Source organism: Dipodomys ordii, unplaced genomic scaffold, assembly GCF_000151885.1.
Source record: "Dipodomys ordii isolate 6190 unplaced genomic scaffold, Dord_2.0 Scaffold38, whole genome shotgun sequence".
NCBI classification, from domain to species: domain Eukaryota; kingdom Metazoa; phylum Chordata; class Mammalia; order Rodentia; family Heteromyidae; genus Dipodomys; species Dipodomys ordii.
Genome location: NW_012267254.1, coordinates 6,309,086 through 6,330,408, shown reverse-complemented (window position 1 = coordinate 6,330,408; position 21,323 = coordinate 6,309,086). Strand labels below are relative to the sequence as shown.

Sequence of the window (21,323 nt, the reverse complement as noted above, 5' to 3'; positions counted from 1 at the left end):
TTCCTTGATTTGCTTTGAGGAACTACATTTGCTACTTGATCCTTTCCTTTATTTGAATTACTCAGAGTCTTCAGAACCTGCTCTTAAAAATCTTTGATAAATGTACTAAACAAAAATAAAAATCAAAGGATGTTTGTTATGTGTTTTAAGATATAGAAGTAGTGACTGAGAAGCAGTTTTTTAGTTAGGTAGGTACTTTTATTGGTGTAATAAATGATTTTATCTATCCTGATCCTGTTTTCTTTCCCCTCTCCCACTTCAGAAGCAGAAGAAACACTTTTAATTGACATTGCTTCGAACAGTGAGTACTTTAATGAATGGGGTTGGTTTTCATTCAAGAAATACTTACTTAAATATATATTGTCATTAAGACATCTTTTGGGGGCTGGGAAGGTAGCTCAATAGTAGATTGCTTGCCTTGCATGCATGAGGCCCTGGGTTTGATTCCTCTGTACCACATAAGCAGAAAAAGCTGGAATTGGTGCTGTGCCTTAAGTGGTAGAGCACTAGCCTTGAGCTGAAGAGCTGAGGGACAGTGCCCAGGCCCAAAGTTCAGGTCCCATGATTGACAAAAAAAAAGACATCTTTTGGGGTACATCTTATATGTTACCATCTTACTCTGTGGACTCCGTACAAACTAGCATTATCTCTCAAAAGTATTTAGGCTGAGCCTTAGGAAAAGCAGGTGGCTGATAAGAATCTTTACAAAAATGGAAAATATGATCTACTGAACAATTTTGAGCTACCATAGAACTGATGGTGGGAAGGGTAGGAAATTAAGCATTTAAGGATTATGGATGGTTTGTTCATGTGTGGGTGTGTATGCATGCTTGAACTCAGGGCTTGGGTACTATTCCTGAGCTTTTTTGCTCAAGACTCTCTTGCTCTACCATTTGCGCTGCAACTCCATATCTGGCTTTTTGGTGCTTAATTGTAGATAAAAGTCTCACAGACTTTCCTGCCCAGGCTGGCTTGGAACTGTGATCCTCAGATCTCAACCTCCTTAGTAGCTAGGATTGCAGCTGTGACCTATCAGTGCCCAGCTTGTTCTTAATTTTTAAAAATTTTTTTAAAGTTTTTTCCACCTTTTTATGCTTTCATGTTGTCATCATATTTTACTTATTTGTGTTTTGTCTTGTGTTTGTGTTCTGAGGCTTGAACTCAGGGCCTGGGTACTATCTGTGAGCTTTTTGCATTCAAGGCTAGTGTTCTACCACTTGAGCTGCAACTCTGCATCTAGCTTTTTGGTGCTTAATTGTAGATAAAATCTCACAGACTTTCCTGTCCTGGCTGGCTTCAAACTACAATCCTCAGCTCTTAGCCCGCTGAGTAGCTAGGATTACAGGTGTGAGCCACAGGCACCTGGCTCACTTGTTTTTCATATTATTTTTGATTATATTTTTTATCATCTTTAAGTAGTTGTACAAAGGAGTCAGCACTCAACAAATCAGTTTACAAATACAATGCATCTTGATTGATGCTATTCCTTTCATTTTTCTCCCCCTTCCAAATTATGTTAGCAGGCAGCAGAGTCCTTTGAATTGCTTGTCCAGACATTTTTTTTTCTTTCTTAAAATAATTTTGGTTTCTTAAAGCCACATCATCTCAAGCTATCCATTTATTAGAGGGAACATGGTGTTCTCTTCCCACTGTTTCATTTCTCTGGTTTACATCTGTTTGAAGCAAATCACAATTGGCTTTCTGTGCAAGCTGGTCCTTATTTATCATCCAATTGCAATGTCATGGAGAAGAAAAGATGGGCACTTGACTCCTTCCATGACTACTGGGTGGTTGCTATGGAGAAGTATATCTGACCATATAAATCTAAATCAAATGGGTTGCCTTATCTTTTGCTCTGCTGGAGACACAGGTTATTCATAACTTTCTTTAGACACAGCTTTGGCCCATGGAACTATTAGTTTATACTGAATAGCTTATGTAAGCCTTTTCTAGTTTGGGATTTATTATTCTTTTGCTTTGTTTTAGTTGCTACTGCTGCTATTTTATTATTGTTGTTGTTCTTTGTTTGGGGATTTTTTTGGTAGAGGTAATTTCTTCCTAAATAGCCTGGGCTGGACTTGAACTCAAAGTCCTCCTACCTCACCCTCCCTGGTGGTAGGATTACAGGTTTGAATCATACTTGACTTAATCTTTTCTTTAATCATGGATTTTAGAAGTCTTAAGGACCCATCTTGAATACTAAATAAACCTAGCTGCTAGTTTCTGTTGCAAGTATCAAAGAAGAAAAACAAACCTCAGTATCAATGTCTTACTGTGCTCAGACAAGGAAAGACAAAAACAACATTTAAAAAAGAAAGTTAGAACCAAGGTACTTCTGTAGTGACTGATAATGCTGCTGAAATAAGATACTGAAGTGTCTTGTTCTTGGTGTAGAAAGATATTTGATTCAAGCTAAGAAGTTAAACTGAGCCGATAACCACTGAATTTATATTAGTTGTGTTGAAACCTCTCCTACATAGAAATTAATCATGTGTTGTGATGTAGAATCTAAGTTACTGGATCACAGGGGAAAATAATTAAGTGACCACTTATCAACACGTTTATTTCCACCCATTTATAGCATACTTCGTACATAAGCCCCTGAGTACACAATATTTTGCAAGAGGGGAACCCCAGGTTTTTCAGGCAGGCCAAATCTTAATATAAATATATAGCTATTTCCTTCAAGTCTCATGTATATGTTTATATAATAGGTATCTATGTGTTTTATGGTTTTTTTTGTTTAAAGTATTTGTTGCTAAGGATTAAACACAGGACATTTTGTATACTAAGCATGTGCTATAACTCAGGACCCATATTCCTTTTTTTTTTTTTTTGGTCGTGGGGCCTGAACTCTGGGTCTGGGCGCTGTCCCTCAGCTTTCAGCTCAAGGCTAACACTCTACCACCTGAGCCACAGCACCACTTCTGGCTTTTTCTGCTTATTGTGGTGCTGAGGAATTGAACCCAGGGCCTCATGCATGAAAAGCAAGCACTCTACCACTGAGCCACCTTCCAAGCCCCCATATTCCTTTATTTATAATTAAGTATATATATTGTGTGTATGTGGGGGGTGGTATGGAGGAATTAGCTAGGTAGCAGTTGGCTCTGATTTTCAAGCTGGATATGGGTTAATACTGCCTGGGGAGTATTATAAAAACTATCAGTGGAGGCAGGCATGGTTGCACGGGCCTAAAATTTCAGTACTCAGGAAACTGAAGCAGGAGAAGTATGAGTGGAAGCCAGCCTAGGCTAGATTGTGAGACTATCTAAAAAAGAAGAAAAAGCTGGGTGCCAGTAGTTCATACTTGTAATCCTAGCTACTCAGGAGGCTGAGACATAAGGATCATGGTTCAAAGCCAACACAGGCAGGAAAGTCTATGAGATTGTTCTCTCTAAGGAAATACCAAAATGCTCAAAATGAAGCTGTGATTCAAGTGTTGAGTGTTAGCCTTGAGCAAAAATGCTCAAGGACAGTGCCTAGGCCAGGAATAAGATGAGAAGGAGAAGAAGGAGGAGGAGGAGGGATGAAGGAGGAGGAACAGGGAGGAGGAAGAAAGCATTAAAACAAACTACTAGTGCCTGAGCTTCATCCCTAGGGATTCTGTTTTACTTGTCCTTTGGTAATTGTAATGAATCCACAGTTGAGACCTAAGAGGCTAACAGAATATTCAGATAAAATGGAGGATATAGGAATATTAGCTGATAACAGATGATTTCAGAAGGGAAAACAAGAGTAGACAGTTGGATTATGGGGTTTTCTTTTCTGTTTTCCAAGCATCTAATATTATTTTGTAAGTAGTCTCTGGAATCTTCTGGCCAGTTAAATAAGTCAGTTTTAAATTTTCTAAAATCTATCTAGAATTATAGGAGAGATACTATGTATTCTTGTTCTAAATTTCTGTCAGGTAGAAACTGCTGCTTTATCTGAGAAAGAGAGGACTTATAATGCATACTCTAAAAGAATTTTTCCTTATGTCTTCAAGGGTCCTCCTAATTGGCACTTTATTCATTATTCATGGCCCTTGTTTTTCTCCTTACATTGATACCCTCATTAAATTGCAGATCTCTGGTCCACATGGATACTTTCATCTCTTCTCTTTTGATCAGTAATTTTATATTTCTTTTTGAACTCATTCTATAGAAACAAAAATTACAGAAGAATGAGAGCTAAAGCTTCAGAAGTAGACTTCTACCATAAGAAACTAGAATATTTTAATTTTATTTTTCTCATCTCTGTTATTTTCAAGAGTGGAATAGTCTCAACAGTAATTTGTGAAATGCCTTCTGGTTGTAAATTTTGGTGTCATTAACAACAGTAGAGTGGCCCACCACTCTTGGACTTTCTCCATACTAGCATTGAAAGTCTTGAGTTGTAGGAAGCCTCTCAGTACCAGTCAACCCTGAGACTATTGGTTGCTATAAAATATGGGAAGTGTTAGGTGGCCTATATGTGTAGCCTACTTCTTGCTCTATGGGAACTTACAGTTTCAGAGTCATAGAACAGCAACACATGCTTCTAGATTACCTGGATCACCATTTCCAAACAGTTGATAGGTAGTAACTAGAGAGCATCAAAAGAGGAGAGATGGGCTGGGCAACCATGACTCACACCTAATTCTAGCTACTCAGGATGCTGAGATCTGAGGATCATGGTTCAAAGCCAGCCCAGGCAGAAAACTCAGACTTGTCTATAATTAAGCATCTAAAAGCTAGAAATGGAGCTGTGGCTCAAGTAGTAGAGTGCTAGCCTTGAGCAAAAAAGCTCAGGGACAGTGCCCAGGCCCTGAGTTCAAGCCCCCACAACTGTACAAAAAGGAGAAATAGTGTGTTAGACTAAAGAATTGAAGCCCTTAGTAATTTTGCATTGAATTCTACTACTTTACAATAGGCTGTAATTAAACCAAACAACTCTTGGACATAAATCTCTATGTTTTAGTAAAATTGTGGAAGACATATTTTTTTAATTTTTTTATTTTTTATTGTGAAAATACTGTACAGAGGAGTTAGAATTACATGGGCAAAATAACGAGTACATTTCTTTTTTTTAAATTTAATTTAATTTTATTTGTGAGCATACTGTACAGAGGGGTTACGATTACATGGGCAGGATAATGCGTACATTTCTTACCAAGCATTGCAGCCTCCTCCTTTGTTTACCCTTCACATCCCTTCCCAGCCTCCCCCCTCCCCCCCCAATCCCAATCCTTCTCCTTCCCCCCCTTCCCCCCCCCCCCGCATCGACGTTGTAAAGCTCGTTTTGGACATGACAACTTGTACTTCTCATTGTTGCATCAGATCTACCTGTATCCTTAAACAACTGAGTAAACAGTATTCTTAGAGCTGATTAATCACATCAATAAACAGCCCATTAAGGGGCTGGGAAGGTGGCTCAGTGGTAGAGTGCTTGCCTTGCATGCATGAGGCCCTGGGTTCAATTCCTCAGCACCACATAAGTAAAAAGGAAAAAAAACCCAGCCCATTATAGTAACTAAACCATGGTTTTCTATCTTCTGATCTCTCAATCTGGACCTTATGAGAATGTAATAATTTGAGAATATGATCGAATAACATGTATGTGGGTGATTCTTCTTAGGTGGTTGCAAAATTCGGGTTCAGGGGGACCGGATCAGAGAGCGCCGCTTTGAAATCCCTGATGAGGAGCACTGTTTGAAATTCCTCACTGATGTCCTTGCTGCTCAGGAAGGTAACTCAAAACTCAGTGATTTTCTTTCTATTATACTGACATGCCCTTGGATCCTGGGGATAGCCAATTTTTCTTTCTTCAGGAATGAACCCCAAGGATAGATTAGAAAACAAGTCTGTCCAGCTGCAAGGACACTGGGCCAATTTCCAGAATCTATTGTGTCATGCAGTTTCCCTCCTTCTGCCCACAGATAACTCCAAAGCTGTCCTTAGTTCCTTAGTTTTTTTCTGTTACTTGCAAGAATGGTGCTGGCCCCAAATATTAGGAGTACTGAATGAATTGCTTTATGTTGTGGTAAAATCCATTTCAGTCCAGGGCTCCTCAGTTGCTGACCCACACCCTTATCATTCCAGCTCAGTCACAAATTCTTGTTCCAGAGCAAAAGGATTCCTCAAGCTGGTACCAGAAATTAGACAGTATGGACAAACCTTCTGATTTGTCAGGTATTGGAAGAGCCTCTCTTATCTCTGGGCGATATGATCATGTTAGTCAGTAGATTTTATTAGGCCAGATGAGATAATGATATGGAATAAAGGAATGTCAGTCATAATCTCCTGTCATGTGGTTGTTATTGACTCTGTACTAATCCTTTCTGTGGCATAGTAGCTTTTCAGGAGCTGGCTTAGCAAATTGTTATAAAGTACTAACTCTGCAACCAGACAGCCTGGGTTTGAATCCTAAGTCTCGGACTTACTAGTTATATTATCTTGGTGAAGTTACTCAACAACTCTGAGCTTGCATTTATGTTTCTGCAACATGGGAGTATTTTTAATAGTGCCTGCATTATGGAGTTTTTGTAATGATTAAGAGAGATGATGATATAATCCCTGTCTGTCATCCTGGCATTGTGCTGAGTCTTCAAAGTATTAGCTGTTATTTTTTAGGTTCCAGATGAATGTATCCTTCCAGTTGTAGTTAGTGTTAGTGCTTTAGGGATGGGTATGCTTCTTTCCCTAAGCTAAATAGTTATTACCCATATGGGACTCTCATGTTTTTATAACACTACTGACTCAAGTAGTGAGCCCTGTCTATCCTGGCCATGTTGAATGTTAGCTTTTCCCCCTTTAACTTTGGGTCTTGTATTTTTCAGGACTTCTTGGATTTGAGGACAATTTCTCATCAATGAATTTGGACAAGAAGATAAATCCGCAAAATCAGCCTGCAGGTATTCATCGGGACCCTCCACCCCCACCACTTTCAGTGAATAAAATGTAAGTCCTAGGTTGAAGCCTGTTTCCCCTGTAGGAGACTTATATTTTAGGCAGTTTTACTTTTGAATTCCTCATTTACTTGGTAGGCTTCCACGTGAAAAAGAAACTTCAAGCAAGGAACAACCCAAAGTGACAAACACTATGCGAAAGCTGTTTGTACCAAATACTCAGTCTGGGCAACGAGAGGGCCTCATTAAACACATCCTGGCAAAGCGAGAGAAAGAATATGTCAACATTCAGACTTTCAGGTTTGCTATTTTCTACTTACTGAGTCCGAAGAGTTAAGCCTTTTGATTTTTAAAGTATCAATTAAGAATAAAAGCATAGTTGGTCATCAGTGGCTCATGCTTGTAATCATAACTATTCAGGTGACTGAGATATGAGGATGATAGTTTGAAGCTAGCCCAGGAAGGAAAGTCCACTAATCTCTTATCTCCAATTGGCCATCAAAAAGGTAGAAGTGGAGCTGTGGCTCAAGTGGTAGAGTGTATACCCTGAGCAAAAAAAAAATAAGAAAGAGAAAAAATAAATGCATGACAAAAGTCATTTGATTTAGTTTTCTGGCTCTGTGCTTGTCCATAGTAAGTTCCTTTGAGTTTTCTAACTACTAATAATATCATGTCTACAAATGTTTCTATCCATTCTTATGGAACCAAATCAAGCATGCCTATAATGGAGAACTGTCCCCTATCACATTCTATAAACAAATATATTTGTCTATCTAGTCTAGATTTTTTTCTCATTTGATACTGGAAAATTAAAGTCCATCATTACCGTTGCATCTTAACTTATTTTAGTAAGTTAACAAAAGAAAATTTGATCCAGTGTTCTTGTTTTTCATTTCACCTTTCCTTGTTAATATTCTCTTTTCTGGACTTGGTATATATGGTGAATGGAGTGGGGGTAGGATATGACATGGCATGTATTCCTAATGTGTGAAGTGACAAAACATCTTTTGGTTATTTATGAATATAATGTGCCTTTTGAATCCAAGACTTCCATATGCTGCATTTCTTCTAATTCAATCATATCTATGTCCCTTCAATTTCTTATATTGTACACAGTGCTTATATTTCTATGTAAGCAGTTAAAGACAGTCATGAGTTTTTTCTTCTGCTTTCCTCACTGACGACTGTTTATCAGCCTCATCAAAATTTCCTACATGTCCTTGTAACCCTTCAGGAAGTGAATGAATTCACTACAGCTTGTTACAGAACTATTAGTCATAGGCTACTTTTCAGGATGAAGATACCTGATTCTCATCTGTAAGCTCTCCCTTCAAGTATACTTAAGTTTGAAAGAAAATATGAAAGACTAATTAACTTTGTATTTTTAAATAGAGGCTTGTTTCCTTGTTTTATATGCCAGTCCTGGGGCTATAATTCAGGACCTGGGCATTGTCCCTGAACTTTTTTTTTTCCTTTGGTCATGGGGCTTGAACTCTGGGCCTGGGCACTGTCCCTCAGCTCTTTCAGCTTAAGGCTAGCGCTCTACCACTTGAGTCACAGCACCACTTCCGGTTTTTTCTGCATATGTGGTGCTGAGGATTAGAATTCAGGGCCTCATGCATGCAAGGCAAGCACTATACCACTGAGCCACCTTCCCAGCCCCCCTGAACTTCTTTGGCTCAGGGTTAGCACTCTTTTACTTGAGCCACAGTGCCATGTCTAGTTTGTTTTTTTTTTGAGTAGTTCATTGCAGATAAGAGTTTCATGAACTTTTCCTGCCCCAGGCTGGCTTCAAACCATGATCCTCAGATCTCAGCCTCCTGAAGTAGTTAGGATTATACACGAGAGCCACCAGCATCCAGCTTTGGTTCCTGCTTGTAGGTTCACTTAATATAAAATTTTTGAAAAAATATACCCATGCCTTTGTTTTCTAATTGTTTTTGGTGTTATATATTAGATTCTTCATTGGAACTTGGAATGTGAATGGCCAGTCTCCAGATAGTGGATTAGAACCTTGGCTAAATTGTGATCCAAATCCTCCTGATATCTACTGCATTGGGTAAAGAATTCTTCTGGAACTTCCTTTTACTCTATGTTTAGTGTTAGTTTGCATGCTATTTGTCTTTTTTTTTTGTTGGTAGTGGGGCTTGAACTCTGGGCTTGGGCGCTATCCCTCAACTCTTCAGCTCAAGGTGAGTGCTCTACCGCTTGAGCCACAGCACCACTTCCAATTTTCTAGTGGTTTATTGGAGATAAGAGTCTCACAGACTTTCCTGCCCTGCTGGCTTTGAACCATTGATCCTCAGCTCTCAGCCTCCTGAGTAGCTAGGATTACAAGCGTGAGCCACCAGGCGCCTGCTTATCTTCATTTTTTCCCCCTAAAAACTGTTTAGTAAAAACCTATGGACTAAATGTGAGGATTAACTTCTGGGTAAATGCATGTGATCAGAACAGGACAGATCTAATATGGTAAAATAAAGATCTAGTGTTTTGAATCTCATAGAAAATGAATCTTGTTTAGCCAGGTGCTGGTGGCTCACACCCGTAATCCTAATTACACAGGAGGCTGAGATCTGAGGATCATGGTTCAAAGCCAGCCCAGGCAGGAAAGACTGTGAGACTCTTAATCTCTAATGAACCACCAGGAACCAGAAGGGATGCTGTACCATAAAGTGGTAGAGTGGTAGAATGCTATCCTTGAGCAAAAGCACTCAAGACAGTTCCCAGGCCCTGAGTTGAAGCCCCATAACTGACAAAAAACCAACAACAACTGAGTTTTGAGGTTAATTATAACAGTGACTATTGCTGTTGCTCCTTGTGGGATTTTGGTAGTTTATTTTTGACCTAGCCCTATGAGTTTATAGTGGGAATTCCTTAGAAAACTGCTTTTCCTTACTGATAAATTAGGAAAACAGGATAGGTTTTAAGATTTATCTCCTACCTTCATTTTGTTTTATGTTTGCTCTGATCTCTCAGCAAATGAAAAAGGAGGTAGCCAGAGATAATTATGGGATACATACACATTCCATACCCTTTTTCCTCAGATTCCAAGAATTAGACTTGAGCACAGAAGCCTTTTTCTATTTTGAATCTGTGAAAGAGCAAGAATGGTCAATGGCTGTGGAGAGGAGTTTGCCTTCTAAAGTCAAGTATAAGAAAGTAAGCTACATTTCATTACCTTCTTTAGTATATGACTAAATGGAACTCACTAGAAGTTATTCCATTATGTGTAACTTGTTCCAAAACAATGGTATGATTTAATTGTTCACTGTGTTAAATATTGGTATCTATAAACTAATCTTCATACTTATTTCCTAGGGGGAAAAATCCCCAAGCTCACCAAGCTTATATTTTCATTGCCTAGATAGGTTATAGGAGAAAAAATACTGTTCTTATAGGAATAATAAACTCAAAATAATTACATGTAAGGAAAAATGATCTGTGTAATGGAAGTTTTAGATTGAAATTGTTCACTGACATAGAACTAGATTATTTACAAAAAAGCAATATAAAGCACGATGGGGTACATAGATTATAGGGAGTACATAGACTGTTTTGGAATCTGTACATGAATATAAGTGTTGCGGAATTTAAACAAGTTCTAAACTTGGTTGTAGGTCAAGAGTAGAGTTGACTTTCACACAGTGGTCCAATTTGTTGATCTTAAACTACCAGAAGAGTTCTTTCATTACAGGGCTACCATATTAAATTCTTAAGGGAGTAATCTGAGTAATTTTCCTCTGTTTTTGAACAGTTTGTGCAGGGAATGTAATTCTCCAAGTGTTGTTCCTCTCTAGTTACAGTTCACAGGTTAGAAATAACCAAAGTCAAAAGTACTGCTGTTTATTGATTTAGATTTCTTAAAAATTTAGAAATAAACTTGAAAGGCAAGATGGGCAGAGAAAGCTGGAAGAATGACTTTATCTTTGTTATTTGAATTTTTTTTTTGTCTGTCCATGGGTCTTGAACTCTGGGCTTGGGCACTGCTCCTGCACTCTTCAACTCAAGGTGAGTGCTCTACCACTTGAGCCACAGTGCCACTTCTGGTTTTCTAGTGTTTTGTTTTTTTTTTGAGATAAGAGTCTCATGGACTTTCCTGCCCGAGCTGGCTTTGAACCATGATCCTCAGATATCAACCTCCTGAGTAGCTAGGTTTACAGGCATGAGCCACCAGCACCTGGCTGTTATTTGAAAATTTAATGCACTCTTTTTTTTTTTTTGGCGGTCGTGGGTCTTAAACTCGATATGGGCGCTATTCCTGCACTCTTCAGCTCAAGGCGAGCACTCTACCTCTTAAGCCACAGCGCCACTTCTGGTTTTCTATTGGTTTATTCGAGATAAGAGTCTCATGGACTTTCCTGCCCCAGCTGGCTTTGAACCATGATCCTCAGGTCTTAGCCTCCTGAGTAGCTAGGATTATAGTTGTGAGCCACCGGCACCCAGCTTAATGCACTCTTAGTAGGCAGGACTACTGAAAATGAATAAAAGAATAAATCTGAAATTGAGAGTACTACCCATTGTCATGCAGATCTATACCAGAGAATGTTGGTTTCTACTTATATGGGGTCAAATGGGAAATAAGAGGCTTTAGATTCAGATTTGGCTATCAGTATTTCATTTTGGTAGAACAGTTCTACCTAGTTCTATCTAGGAAGCTAGCAATATGGAAAGAAGTTATACTAATATTAACACTATATAATTCCATGGAACTCATAGGTTCAACTAGTCCGCCTTGTTGGGATGATGCTTCTTATTTTTGCCAAAAAGGATCAGTGTCGAAATATCCGAGATGTTGCTACAGAAACAGTTGGAACTGGAATTATGGGGAAAATGGTGAGGTTCTTTGAAAAGGAGGTTGACTATCATTTATGTTCATATGAAATTCCTTTCTAGTTGTATATACTAAACTGAATAATTGTTCTTGCTAACAGGGAAACAAAGGTGGGGTGGCTGTGAGATTTGTATTTCATAACACTACTTTCTGCATTGTTAACTCCCACCTGGCTGCCCATGTGGAAGACTTTGAGAGACGGAATCAAGATTATAAAGACATCTGTGCAAGAATGAGTTTTGTGGTCCCCAACCACACCCTCCCACAACTGAACATCATGAAACATGAGTGAGTGGTTAACTCTTCTGTGACCTTGAAATAGTTGGCATAAAAGAGATTAAATGTGTTTAGAAACTATAGATCTATGAAGAGTGAAAGATTAGCATTTAAAGATTAGGATAACAGAAGAGAGGGTGTTTTAAGAAAGACTGATTTATTGAGGTAGATAAATGAGATTTGATATCAGAAGACAAATTAGTGAAGCATCTAGAATAATACTGAAGGGTGTTTGTGAATTGAAGACATTTTTATTACAAAATAGAAATGTTCATTGTAAATGCAATAAACAATAAAAATTAATGTGCAAAATAAGATTTTTAAATCCCTTATTTCTTATTATCTGCTCTTCTCAAAGATTCCCTCTCTCCAGAGGAAACTCTAATAGTTCGATATATATCCTTGTAGATCTGCATTATATAATGTGACAGGCAATAGTCACATGTCACTACTGGCATTTGAAAGGGGTTGCTTCATATTGAGGTGTTCTGTAAGCATAAACTAAAAGCTGGATTTCAGATATAAAGTAGGAAAACTATAGACTATGTCAACTTTCAAAATATGAAATGAGGCAATAAGAAATTTTAGCTGTGAAATTTGTTTTCACTTGTTCCTTTTACTTTTTAAGTGAAACTACTACATAAATAAAAATTATATTGTGGCATGTATATAATCCCATTAAGCAGTGTTATCCTAGACATAGACATATACAAAGATGAAGATATTGTTTGTAAGGTTGAAGCTATGTTGACCTATTTACCTCTTTCCAAATCAGTGTATACAGACTTACATTATTCTTTGTTATAGTTGTGACTATTAAAAATAGGGGTGGCAGAGAGAGGTCCATGAAGAATGGGACTTCTTAAGCAAAGAAGCAGAAATCAATTAAGTAGTGGATTGGGTGGGTGTTGGTAGAAAATTGCTAGTAAAACAATACTGGTGATTGAAATTCTGAGAATATGGCTTTATAACAACTGGTATGAGATGAAAATTAATTTTAATGCAAAAGATAATTTAAGGATGGTAGAAACAATAGAGAATAGAGCAAACAGTAGAGATAGGCAGGGATATTGGAGCAGTTCATATTTTCTGAAAAGTTAGGATCATATGGAATTCTGTTTCATCGTGGTAAAGCAATGTTTTGAAATTTATGATCAGTTGACTTGAAATTCCATAATTTATTTCCTTTGGATTCCAAAAACTTGATAATTCATTTGAGATTTGTAGAAAAGATACTTATTGAAGACCTAAGATAGTACACAAGAGAATCCATTTTGATGTGGGAATTTCAAGGTCTGTCTCTCAGTACATCTTGAGGCTGGGTGCTATAATTGGGGGCTCAGAATCACACAATATACCACTCTCCTTCATGCCTGGAACTTGGACTGCAGATCTTGGATAGGAGTAGACAGACTGGCTACATTGGAGAGCCCTAGACCTAATTTCTTCCTGACATTGCTTGGGAGAACTGTCATTCAGACCATATAGGCCTTAGCAGATAGCCTGCAGAACTTCTGGGCTCTAGGAAGCAGAAAATATTCAGAATGTCTTTTCCTTACAGACTTGACAAGCAGCTAGGTAAAATTTTGAAGCTTGTTCAGCAAATAAAGTATACACTTCTCAGACCATTAATTCTTTGACTTTTGAATCTCATATGTATACTGTTTCCCTATTTTCATTCTTTATATGTGGGGTACTTATTTTCTATCCAGTTTATAATCCTTTGTCTCTCTCAGATATTAATAATACTTGCCCCCAAAGGATTAATTACAGCTTGAACCCCATTATCAAATAGTGATAAGTCATTATAATCTACCCATTTTTTTCTCTCCATTCTTCCCTAGTAGATTTTTATTGTAATTACTGCTCTGTTAATATATTTCTTGATCCTCAGTGTTGTCATTTGGTTGGGAGATTTGAACTACAGACTTTGCATGCCAGACGCCAATGAGGTAAAAAGTCTTATTCATAAGAATGACCTTCAAAGACTATTGAAATTTGACCAGGTAAGTAAACTTTTTAACAGTGAAAATTGTTAGGATTATGAATTAGACACATAGTAGTCATGTCTCTCTCTCTGTGGGATTTTTATGGTACTGGGATTTGAACTCGAGGCCTTTCTTTTCCTAGGCAGGTGCTCTACATCTTAAGGCATGCCATCAGCCCTTTGTGCTGTGGTTATTTTTGAGATGAGGCCTTGAATTTGTGCCCAGGCTGGCCTGGACCAAAATCTTCCCACTTGTACTCCTGCATAGCTGGGATGGCAAGCATCTCTACCATACTTAGATTTGATTAACTGAAAAGGGGTCTCACAAACTTTTTGCCCAGGCTAACCTTGTGTTCCTTCCAAGTAGTTAGGTTTATGGGCATGAGCTACTGTTCCCAACTAAGAGAAATCTTATTCCAGGTAAAGATGAAAAGTCATATCTTGCAAAAGAGTATTACTAGTGATGTATTAAGTGCATTCAGGACTTCTTGTGCTTTGATTAGGTACTTGGATAGGAGGAGAGGAGATAATATTGGTGATAAAAAATAAACAGCATTTGTTTAGTAAGCTATTATCAAGTGGAGATTTCTGAGATTTGTATAAATAGTTGGAAAATGGTTGAGGTTAATTGGAGAACACTTCCTGGAGAAAGTGAGCTTTCAGCTATGTCGATATGAATTGGCAGATGGAACGGAGAAAATTGTTCTATGATTACTTGGCAGGCAAACAAGATCTGGGAGGTAAAAGAGAGAGGCCCCTGTGAGGGAGGTTGGAAAGCAAAGAAAACTAATGGGAACTAATTAATAAGTTGGGGCAAATGAATATTTCTGTTTTATTGTGGATTAATCATATTAATTGTAGGTACCAATGACGGTCAATGTGATAAATCAACACAAACATACAGAGTTCACTAATCATGTCTGGCCTCTCAGGGCTGAGGATGTGGCTCAGTGGTAAAGCACTTGCTTCACATGTGCAAAGCCCTGGGTTCTATGCCTAGTACACCCGTTCCTCCAATGTAGACTCTCTTATCCACTCTCTTCTCACTTTTCCCAACCTCTGGCAATCATTATTCTACATTCAGTTTAAACTTGGTTTTTTATATTCTGTATAGGAGACAGAACATGTATTATTTGCCTTTCATTCTTTATATTGCTGAATAATACACTCACGTGCACACACACACACACACACACACACACATACATGCACACATGGTTTTCCATTCACCTACTTAAAAAAAATTTTGTTGGTCATGAACTCTGGGGTCCTGTACCTGAGCTTTTCAGCTCTCAAGACTAGGGCTCCACCACTTGAGCCACAACACCACTTCTGGTTTTCTGGTGCTTAATTGGAGATAAGAGGCTCACAGTCTTTCCTGCCTGGGCAGGCTTTGAACCTCGATCCTCAAATCTCAGCCACCTGAGTAGCTAGGATTACAGGTGTGAACCACCAGCACCCAGCTTCATTCACCTACTTTTATGGGCACCTATGTTTATTCCATCCCTTAGATATTATGAATAGTGCCATGATCCACATGAGTATGCAAGTATCTTTGTGATATATTGATTTTATTTCCCTTGGAGCTATACACAGAGGTTCATGGTGGTGGCACAAAAAATGGATGCTAGCTGGGCACTGGTGGCTCACGCCTATAATCTTAGCTACTCAGGAGGCTGAGATCTGAGGATCACAGTTCAAAGCCAGCCCAGGCAGGAAAGTCCGTGAGACTCTTTTTTTTTTGTTTTTTGTTTGGTCAGTCGTGGGGCTCGAACTCTGGGCTTGGGCGCTGTCCTTGCACTCTTAAGCTCAAGGCGAGCGCCTACTGCTTGAGCCACAGCGCCACTTCTGGCTTTTGAGTGGTTTATTGGAGATAAGAGTCTCACAGACTTTCCTGCCCTGGCTGGCTTTGAACTGCAATCCTCAGATCTAATACTCCTGAGTAGTTAGGATTACAGGCGTGAGCCACCAGTGGGGCTTCCATGAGACTCTTTATCTCCAATAAACCACTAGAAAACCAGAAGTGGTGCTGTGGCTCAAGTGATCACAGGGACAGCACCCAGGTCCAGATTTCAAGCCCCGTGGCAGATTAAAAAAAAAAAAAAGAATGCTTACTGAGCAAAGAAAATGTTTTGACTTGATCCAAATGTCTTGAAATCCTTATGACAGCCTTTTAGACCTTTAGGCAGTCAAAATTTAGGTATTTTACAGTAGAATGGCTTTTGTAGTGGCCTTTCTGGGTTGTGTACATTCACATTGACATTGGAAGGACAGTTTCTTTACAATTCTTCATTTTCCTGTCTCTAAAAAAGACTTGGTTGGAATAATTATGAGTCTTATGTAATTCTTATAAAATATATGAGTGAAGATAGCTTTCAAAATAATTTAACTATTCACCAAATTTGGTTTGGGGAATTATCCACTCCATGTTTGTATACTTAAAAAAAATGTAATTGTGACACATGGTTCCTATCTAGCTTCAAGGAATTTATGATTATTCAGAGTTCATGTTTCCTTTTCACCCCTGGCCACCATTTGCAATAAAAAATAGTAGTATGATTAAGAACTACATATGATCCTTCTATACCACTCCTGGCCATACATCTAAGGGAATGTAAGTCAGCATACAATATCAATACTTGCACACCCATGTTTATTGTACCACCATAAACAAGCCAAGCTATGGAGCCTAGGTGCCCAACAACCTATGATTAGATAAAGAAGATATGGTATAAATATACTATGAATGTATTACTCAGTAATCAAGAAGAATTAAAATATGTCAATAGCTGGGCGCTGGTGGCTCACATCTAAAATCCTAGCTACTCAAGAGGCTGAGATCTGAGAATTACAGTTCAAAGCCAGCCTGGGCAGGGAAGTCCGTGAGACTAGAAAACCGGAAGTGGCGCTGGGCTCAAGTGGTAGAGTGCTTGCCTTGAACTGAAGAGTGCAGGGACAGCGCCCAAGCCCAGAGTTCAAGCCCCACTACCGACCAAAAAAAATAAAATAAAAAAATAAATTATGTCATTTACAGGAAAATGAGTGGAACTGGATAACATGTTAAGGGATATAAGGCAATCTCAGAAAGAGAAATATTGCATGTTTTTGCTCACATGCAACTCACATACATAATAATACATGATTGTAAGAGAAAGACTGTTTTGGAGGATCAACTAGTAGGAAGGAAAGGAAAATGCATAGGTGTATATAATAGAATTATATGTACATGAAACTTGCATAATGAAACCCACTTAAACCTGCTAAAAAAGAAGGAAGGAGGGAATTTAAAAAAGACTAATAGATGGGGTAAACTTGGTCAAAGCACATTATTTGCATGTATGTAAATATCACAATGAAGCCCATTTGTACAATTGACTTATATAATTTTTTTAATTAGCAGTGTAAACCCAGGTGCTAGTAATCCTCTCTACTTAGACTGAGGTCTGAGAATTGAAGCTCAAAGCCAGTTTCGGCAGAAAAGTTTTGTTTTTTTTTTTGTCAATTGTGGGGCTTGAACTATGGGCCTGGGAGCTGTCCCTCAGCTCTTCAGCTCAAGGCAAGCACTCTACCATTTGAGCTACAGTGCCACTTCCAGTTTTCTGGTGGTTTATTGGAGATAATAGTCTCATGGCCTTTCCTGCCTGGGCTGGCCTTGAACCAGGATCCTCAGATCTCAGTCTCCTGAGTAGCTAGGATTACAGGTATGAGCCTCTAACGCCCAGCTCAGAAAAGTCTTTTAAGACCCTTATCTCAAAATTAACCAGCAAAAAGCCAGAAGTGGAGGTGTGCTTCAAGTGGTAGAGGACCAGCCTTGAGCAGAAAAGTCAAGGCCATGAGTTCAAGCTCCAGTACTAGCACATACAAAATGTAGCAATATGCTAATGAATTTGCTGTCTGAGAATGTTTACCTGTTATGTGAATGCTGACAGTTAATTCTTAAGATACAAAAATGATATTCTTGCATTTGTACAAGCTGTGAAATGGGGTCCTTAGTGTTGATGGAACAATGGCAAATCAACCTGATTGTGATTTTTATTAAGGTGTATATAGACATATGTGTTCGATAATTATATTAAGGTTATACTGCTTATATTGCTATATTAAGGTTACACTGCTTATATAACATTTCTGTCTATCTGTAGCTAAATATTCAGCGCACACAGAAAAAAGCTTTTGTTGACTTTAATGAAGGTGAAATCAAGTTTATCCCCACCTATAAGTATGACTCTAAAACTGATCGATGGGACTCCAGGTAAAGTAATAAGAACCTTCTCACAGAACAGGTTAAAGCACTATCTTATTCTTATCTTCTCATCCCTGGTAAAAAAAAAAATTCTAAGCATTTTTTAGGTCATACTATAAGTAGATATAAAAACCCTCATGGCTCAGTGCTATTGCAGAAGAGTTTTAAATTCCTATATACCCAAAAGTGAGCTTATCTTAAGGAGAGTATTATTTATGGGTCAGGGCTTGCTTGCCTTTTTTCTGCCATCTCAGCAGACTTGCTTAGATCTTTGCTTTGCTAATCTTGGCCTTATTTCTTACCTAGTGGCCACTTCTGGCTCTTTCTCCCACACTGCGTCTCAACTGTTTAACTCCAGAAACCAGAAAGTAAAAACAAAGAGCTATGAAAGGCTGTTAGTCCTTAATCTTCAGAATACATTAGACTCTTTTAGGAAGTTCTTAAAAATAATGATTCCTACATCCCACATTTGCCACTCTTGTGGAAAAACTGAGAACCACTGTGTAGGAGTCCCTTTCATCTCCTAATAGGCACATACCTATCCTGGCCAGTAGGTCTGTGGTAACTATTTGTCCTCTACCTACTATTTCTTTGATTTCTAGCTGATTGAACACAGAGACAAGAAGAGAATCCCTGGGCATACTTGGTTGCTTCAGACTGTGGGAGTGCTGGGGTGGGGTGAGATGAGTCTGCATTCTGGTGCTCCCAGGGAGCAGCTCAGCAAATGAAAAGTAACACTGGTAGATTTTGTACACTGGGCCATGTGTCTTCCTCTCAACTGACTTGAGATCTGACTGAATAGCTACTGATTGTTTACTTTCTAGATCAGGCGTACAAGGCTTGGTTATTTTAATAGCACAGGTTTTGTCCTATCCTTGGTATTCTATAGACTGTTCTTTGCTCAGATCTGCAAGCATGGATGTTAGTTCATCTGCATCCAAGAAAGTAGATTAATCCAGAGATTAATCTAGTCTAGGAATAGTGAATTAAATTTTTAGACCTGATTAGCTGTCTGTTGTAGAGTGTCACTGTAGTTCATAGAGCAAAGGAAGAGGAAATGATGAGAATAGAATCCTGATGTTAGCGCTTTAAGAAGGTGCTGTGTGTGTGTGTATGGCCCTAATCTTAGGATGACCACTGAGTCCTTTATTACATAATTATTTACTGGGTGCTAGGTGTTCAACAGCAGACAAGCAGACATAGTCTCTTCATAGAGCTTGCAATGTAAGGAGAAAGATAGTTTAAGAAGGAATTTATAGTTCATGGGAGCATATAGCTGGAGGGCATAACCCAGATCTAAACCAGCTTATGTTACTATGTTCTTTTGTCTTATGATCTCTTTATAACTCTTTTCTTTATTTACAGTGGTAAGTGTCGGGTCCCAGCGTGGTGTGACCGAATTTTGTGGAGAGGAACAAATATTAATCAGCTTCATTATCGGAGTCACATGGAACTGAAAACTAGTGACCACAAGCCCGTCAGTGCTCTCTTCCATATTGGGGTAAACACTTTTTCATTCATCTGTGTGTTAAGTACTTATTTCTGTACTTATTTCTAGAGCATTATTTAGACTCAGAATGGAGTAGTAATATAGTGAGCTACCAATACTCTGTAACTAAATGATCATTTGTAAGGTTGAAGATTGAGTGCCCTAGATTCTCCCAAATGTTGTCCTTAACTCTGTTCATGTGTCAGGCCTTCTAATGACAGAAGTTTCTCATGGTGCATAGTGGTTGGGTGAGATAACCTGAGCCTCTTAAAGTGAGTAGCCTGAAAGAGTATTAGATGCTACCTTTTCAGCTGAGTGCTGGTGGCTCAACATTTGTATTCCTAGCTACTCGGGAGGCTGAGATCTGAGGATCACAGTTTGAAGCCAGCATAGGCAGGAAAATCTATGAGAATCTTATCTCTAATGAACTACCCAAAACAAACAAAAAAAACCCAGAAGTGGAGTTGTGGCTCAAGGTCCTGAATTCAAACCCCAGAACTGGCACATACACACAAAAAAGAAGCTGTCTTTTCAAAGATAAGTAATTTTTCATCAGTTAGCTGGTAATGAAGAGAAGCACCAAGAGGGGGAATGTGTTTGCAAGCTAGAGCATGTGCACAGAATAATGAGAATATAACACAATTTGCACATTACTGTAAGAGTGTCACCTACTACAGTGAGGTCCTCTTACCCAGGAGCAAAAGGTTTGAAGATTTTCCTTAATTTGTTTACATCTTGGGCTGAGCTAATGACCAGTTGTTTAATGTTTTGACTCTGTTGTGGATAAGGATTTTTTTCATGTTGTATTAACTGTCATTGGTGTGCATATTATGGCTTACAATCTTGCTTGTTAAAACCAGCATATTGATGTTATTTCTCATGGATTTTTCCATACTTGCGGTCATGTTGTCTGCCAGATAACATCTAGTATACTATTTAGTAGAATGAACATTGCAGTAGACTGCTTGGATTTGCATTTCAGCTCCTCCACTTTGTAATGTTCTTACCATGGACAATGTATGTAACACTTGTATGCCTTTGTGTTCTTTCTATAGAGTATGTGTAATAATGATACCTACTTGTGAAGATTATCAACTTAAGATGTACAGAGACATACAGGGTAGATTTCTTTCCTCTAGTGAATATGTCAGGGGGGCCTCTTGAGATAGGTATCACCCATGTATCTTATTTTAATTGTCTTTTAAAGAAAAATGGCTTAAAGCTTTTCCTCGAGGAACAAAATTCTGGCCTCAGAATATATTTTAAATTTGATCATGACAAACAGCAGCTTTATTTTTTGGAGATTTTTGTATTGTGGAGACTTTCTAAACCTGCAATATTAGAGATTAAATATATGGCTTTGCGCATGCTAAGTATGTACTCTACCACTGACCTACAACCCCAGAACTTGTTTTGAAGTTTTAAAACATAGTGACCAATAATAGTAAGCACTCCTCATAGAGCAGCTAGTAGCTGTGTGCCAGGAGGTGTGGTGTTAGGCAGTTTGCACACATCTCCTTTACTCCCCACAATAACACTTTGACTTAACTATTTCCCTTCAACAAATAAGCAGATAGAGAACCAGGGACTTTAATCTCCTTCTCTGAGATCTCCATCTTAAGTCTGTTTAAC

The 21,323-nt window shown here is 38.5% G+C and overlaps 1 protein-coding gene across 2 annotated transcripts in view; it reads left to right on the top strand.

Moving 5' to 3' along the window:
• Ocrl (oculocerebrorenal syndrome of Lowe) overlaps window positions 1–21,323 on the top strand; it is a 49,030-nt gene that overhangs the window by 5,134 nt on the left and 22,573 nt on the right. Inside the window, exons 3-14 of one of the 2 annotated variants that reach the window (XM_013018165.1) lie at window positions 263–301; window positions 5,596–5,706; window positions 6,084–6,149; window positions 6,797–6,917; window positions 7,004–7,165; window positions 8,823–8,924; window positions 9,910–10,024; window positions 11,582–11,698; window positions 11,797–11,984; window positions 13,867–13,978; window positions 18,102–18,211; window positions 19,568–19,703. In XM_013018165.1, the coding sequence (XP_012873619.1) occupies window positions 263–301; window positions 5,596–5,706; window positions 6,084–6,149; window positions 6,797–6,917; window positions 7,004–7,165; window positions 8,823–8,924; window positions 9,910–10,024; window positions 11,582–11,698; window positions 11,797–11,984; window positions 13,867–13,978; window positions 18,102–18,211; window positions 19,568–19,703 (1,379 nt within the window). Of the gene's footprint in view, window positions 1–262; window positions 302–5,595; window positions 5,707–6,059; window positions 6,150–6,796; window positions 6,918–7,003; window positions 7,166–8,822; window positions 8,925–9,909; window positions 10,025–11,581; window positions 11,699–11,796; window positions 11,985–13,866; window positions 13,979–18,101; window positions 18,212–19,567; window positions 19,704–21,323 lie in introns of both variants that reach the window. The other variant, XM_013018164.1, reaches the window with a different exon arrangement.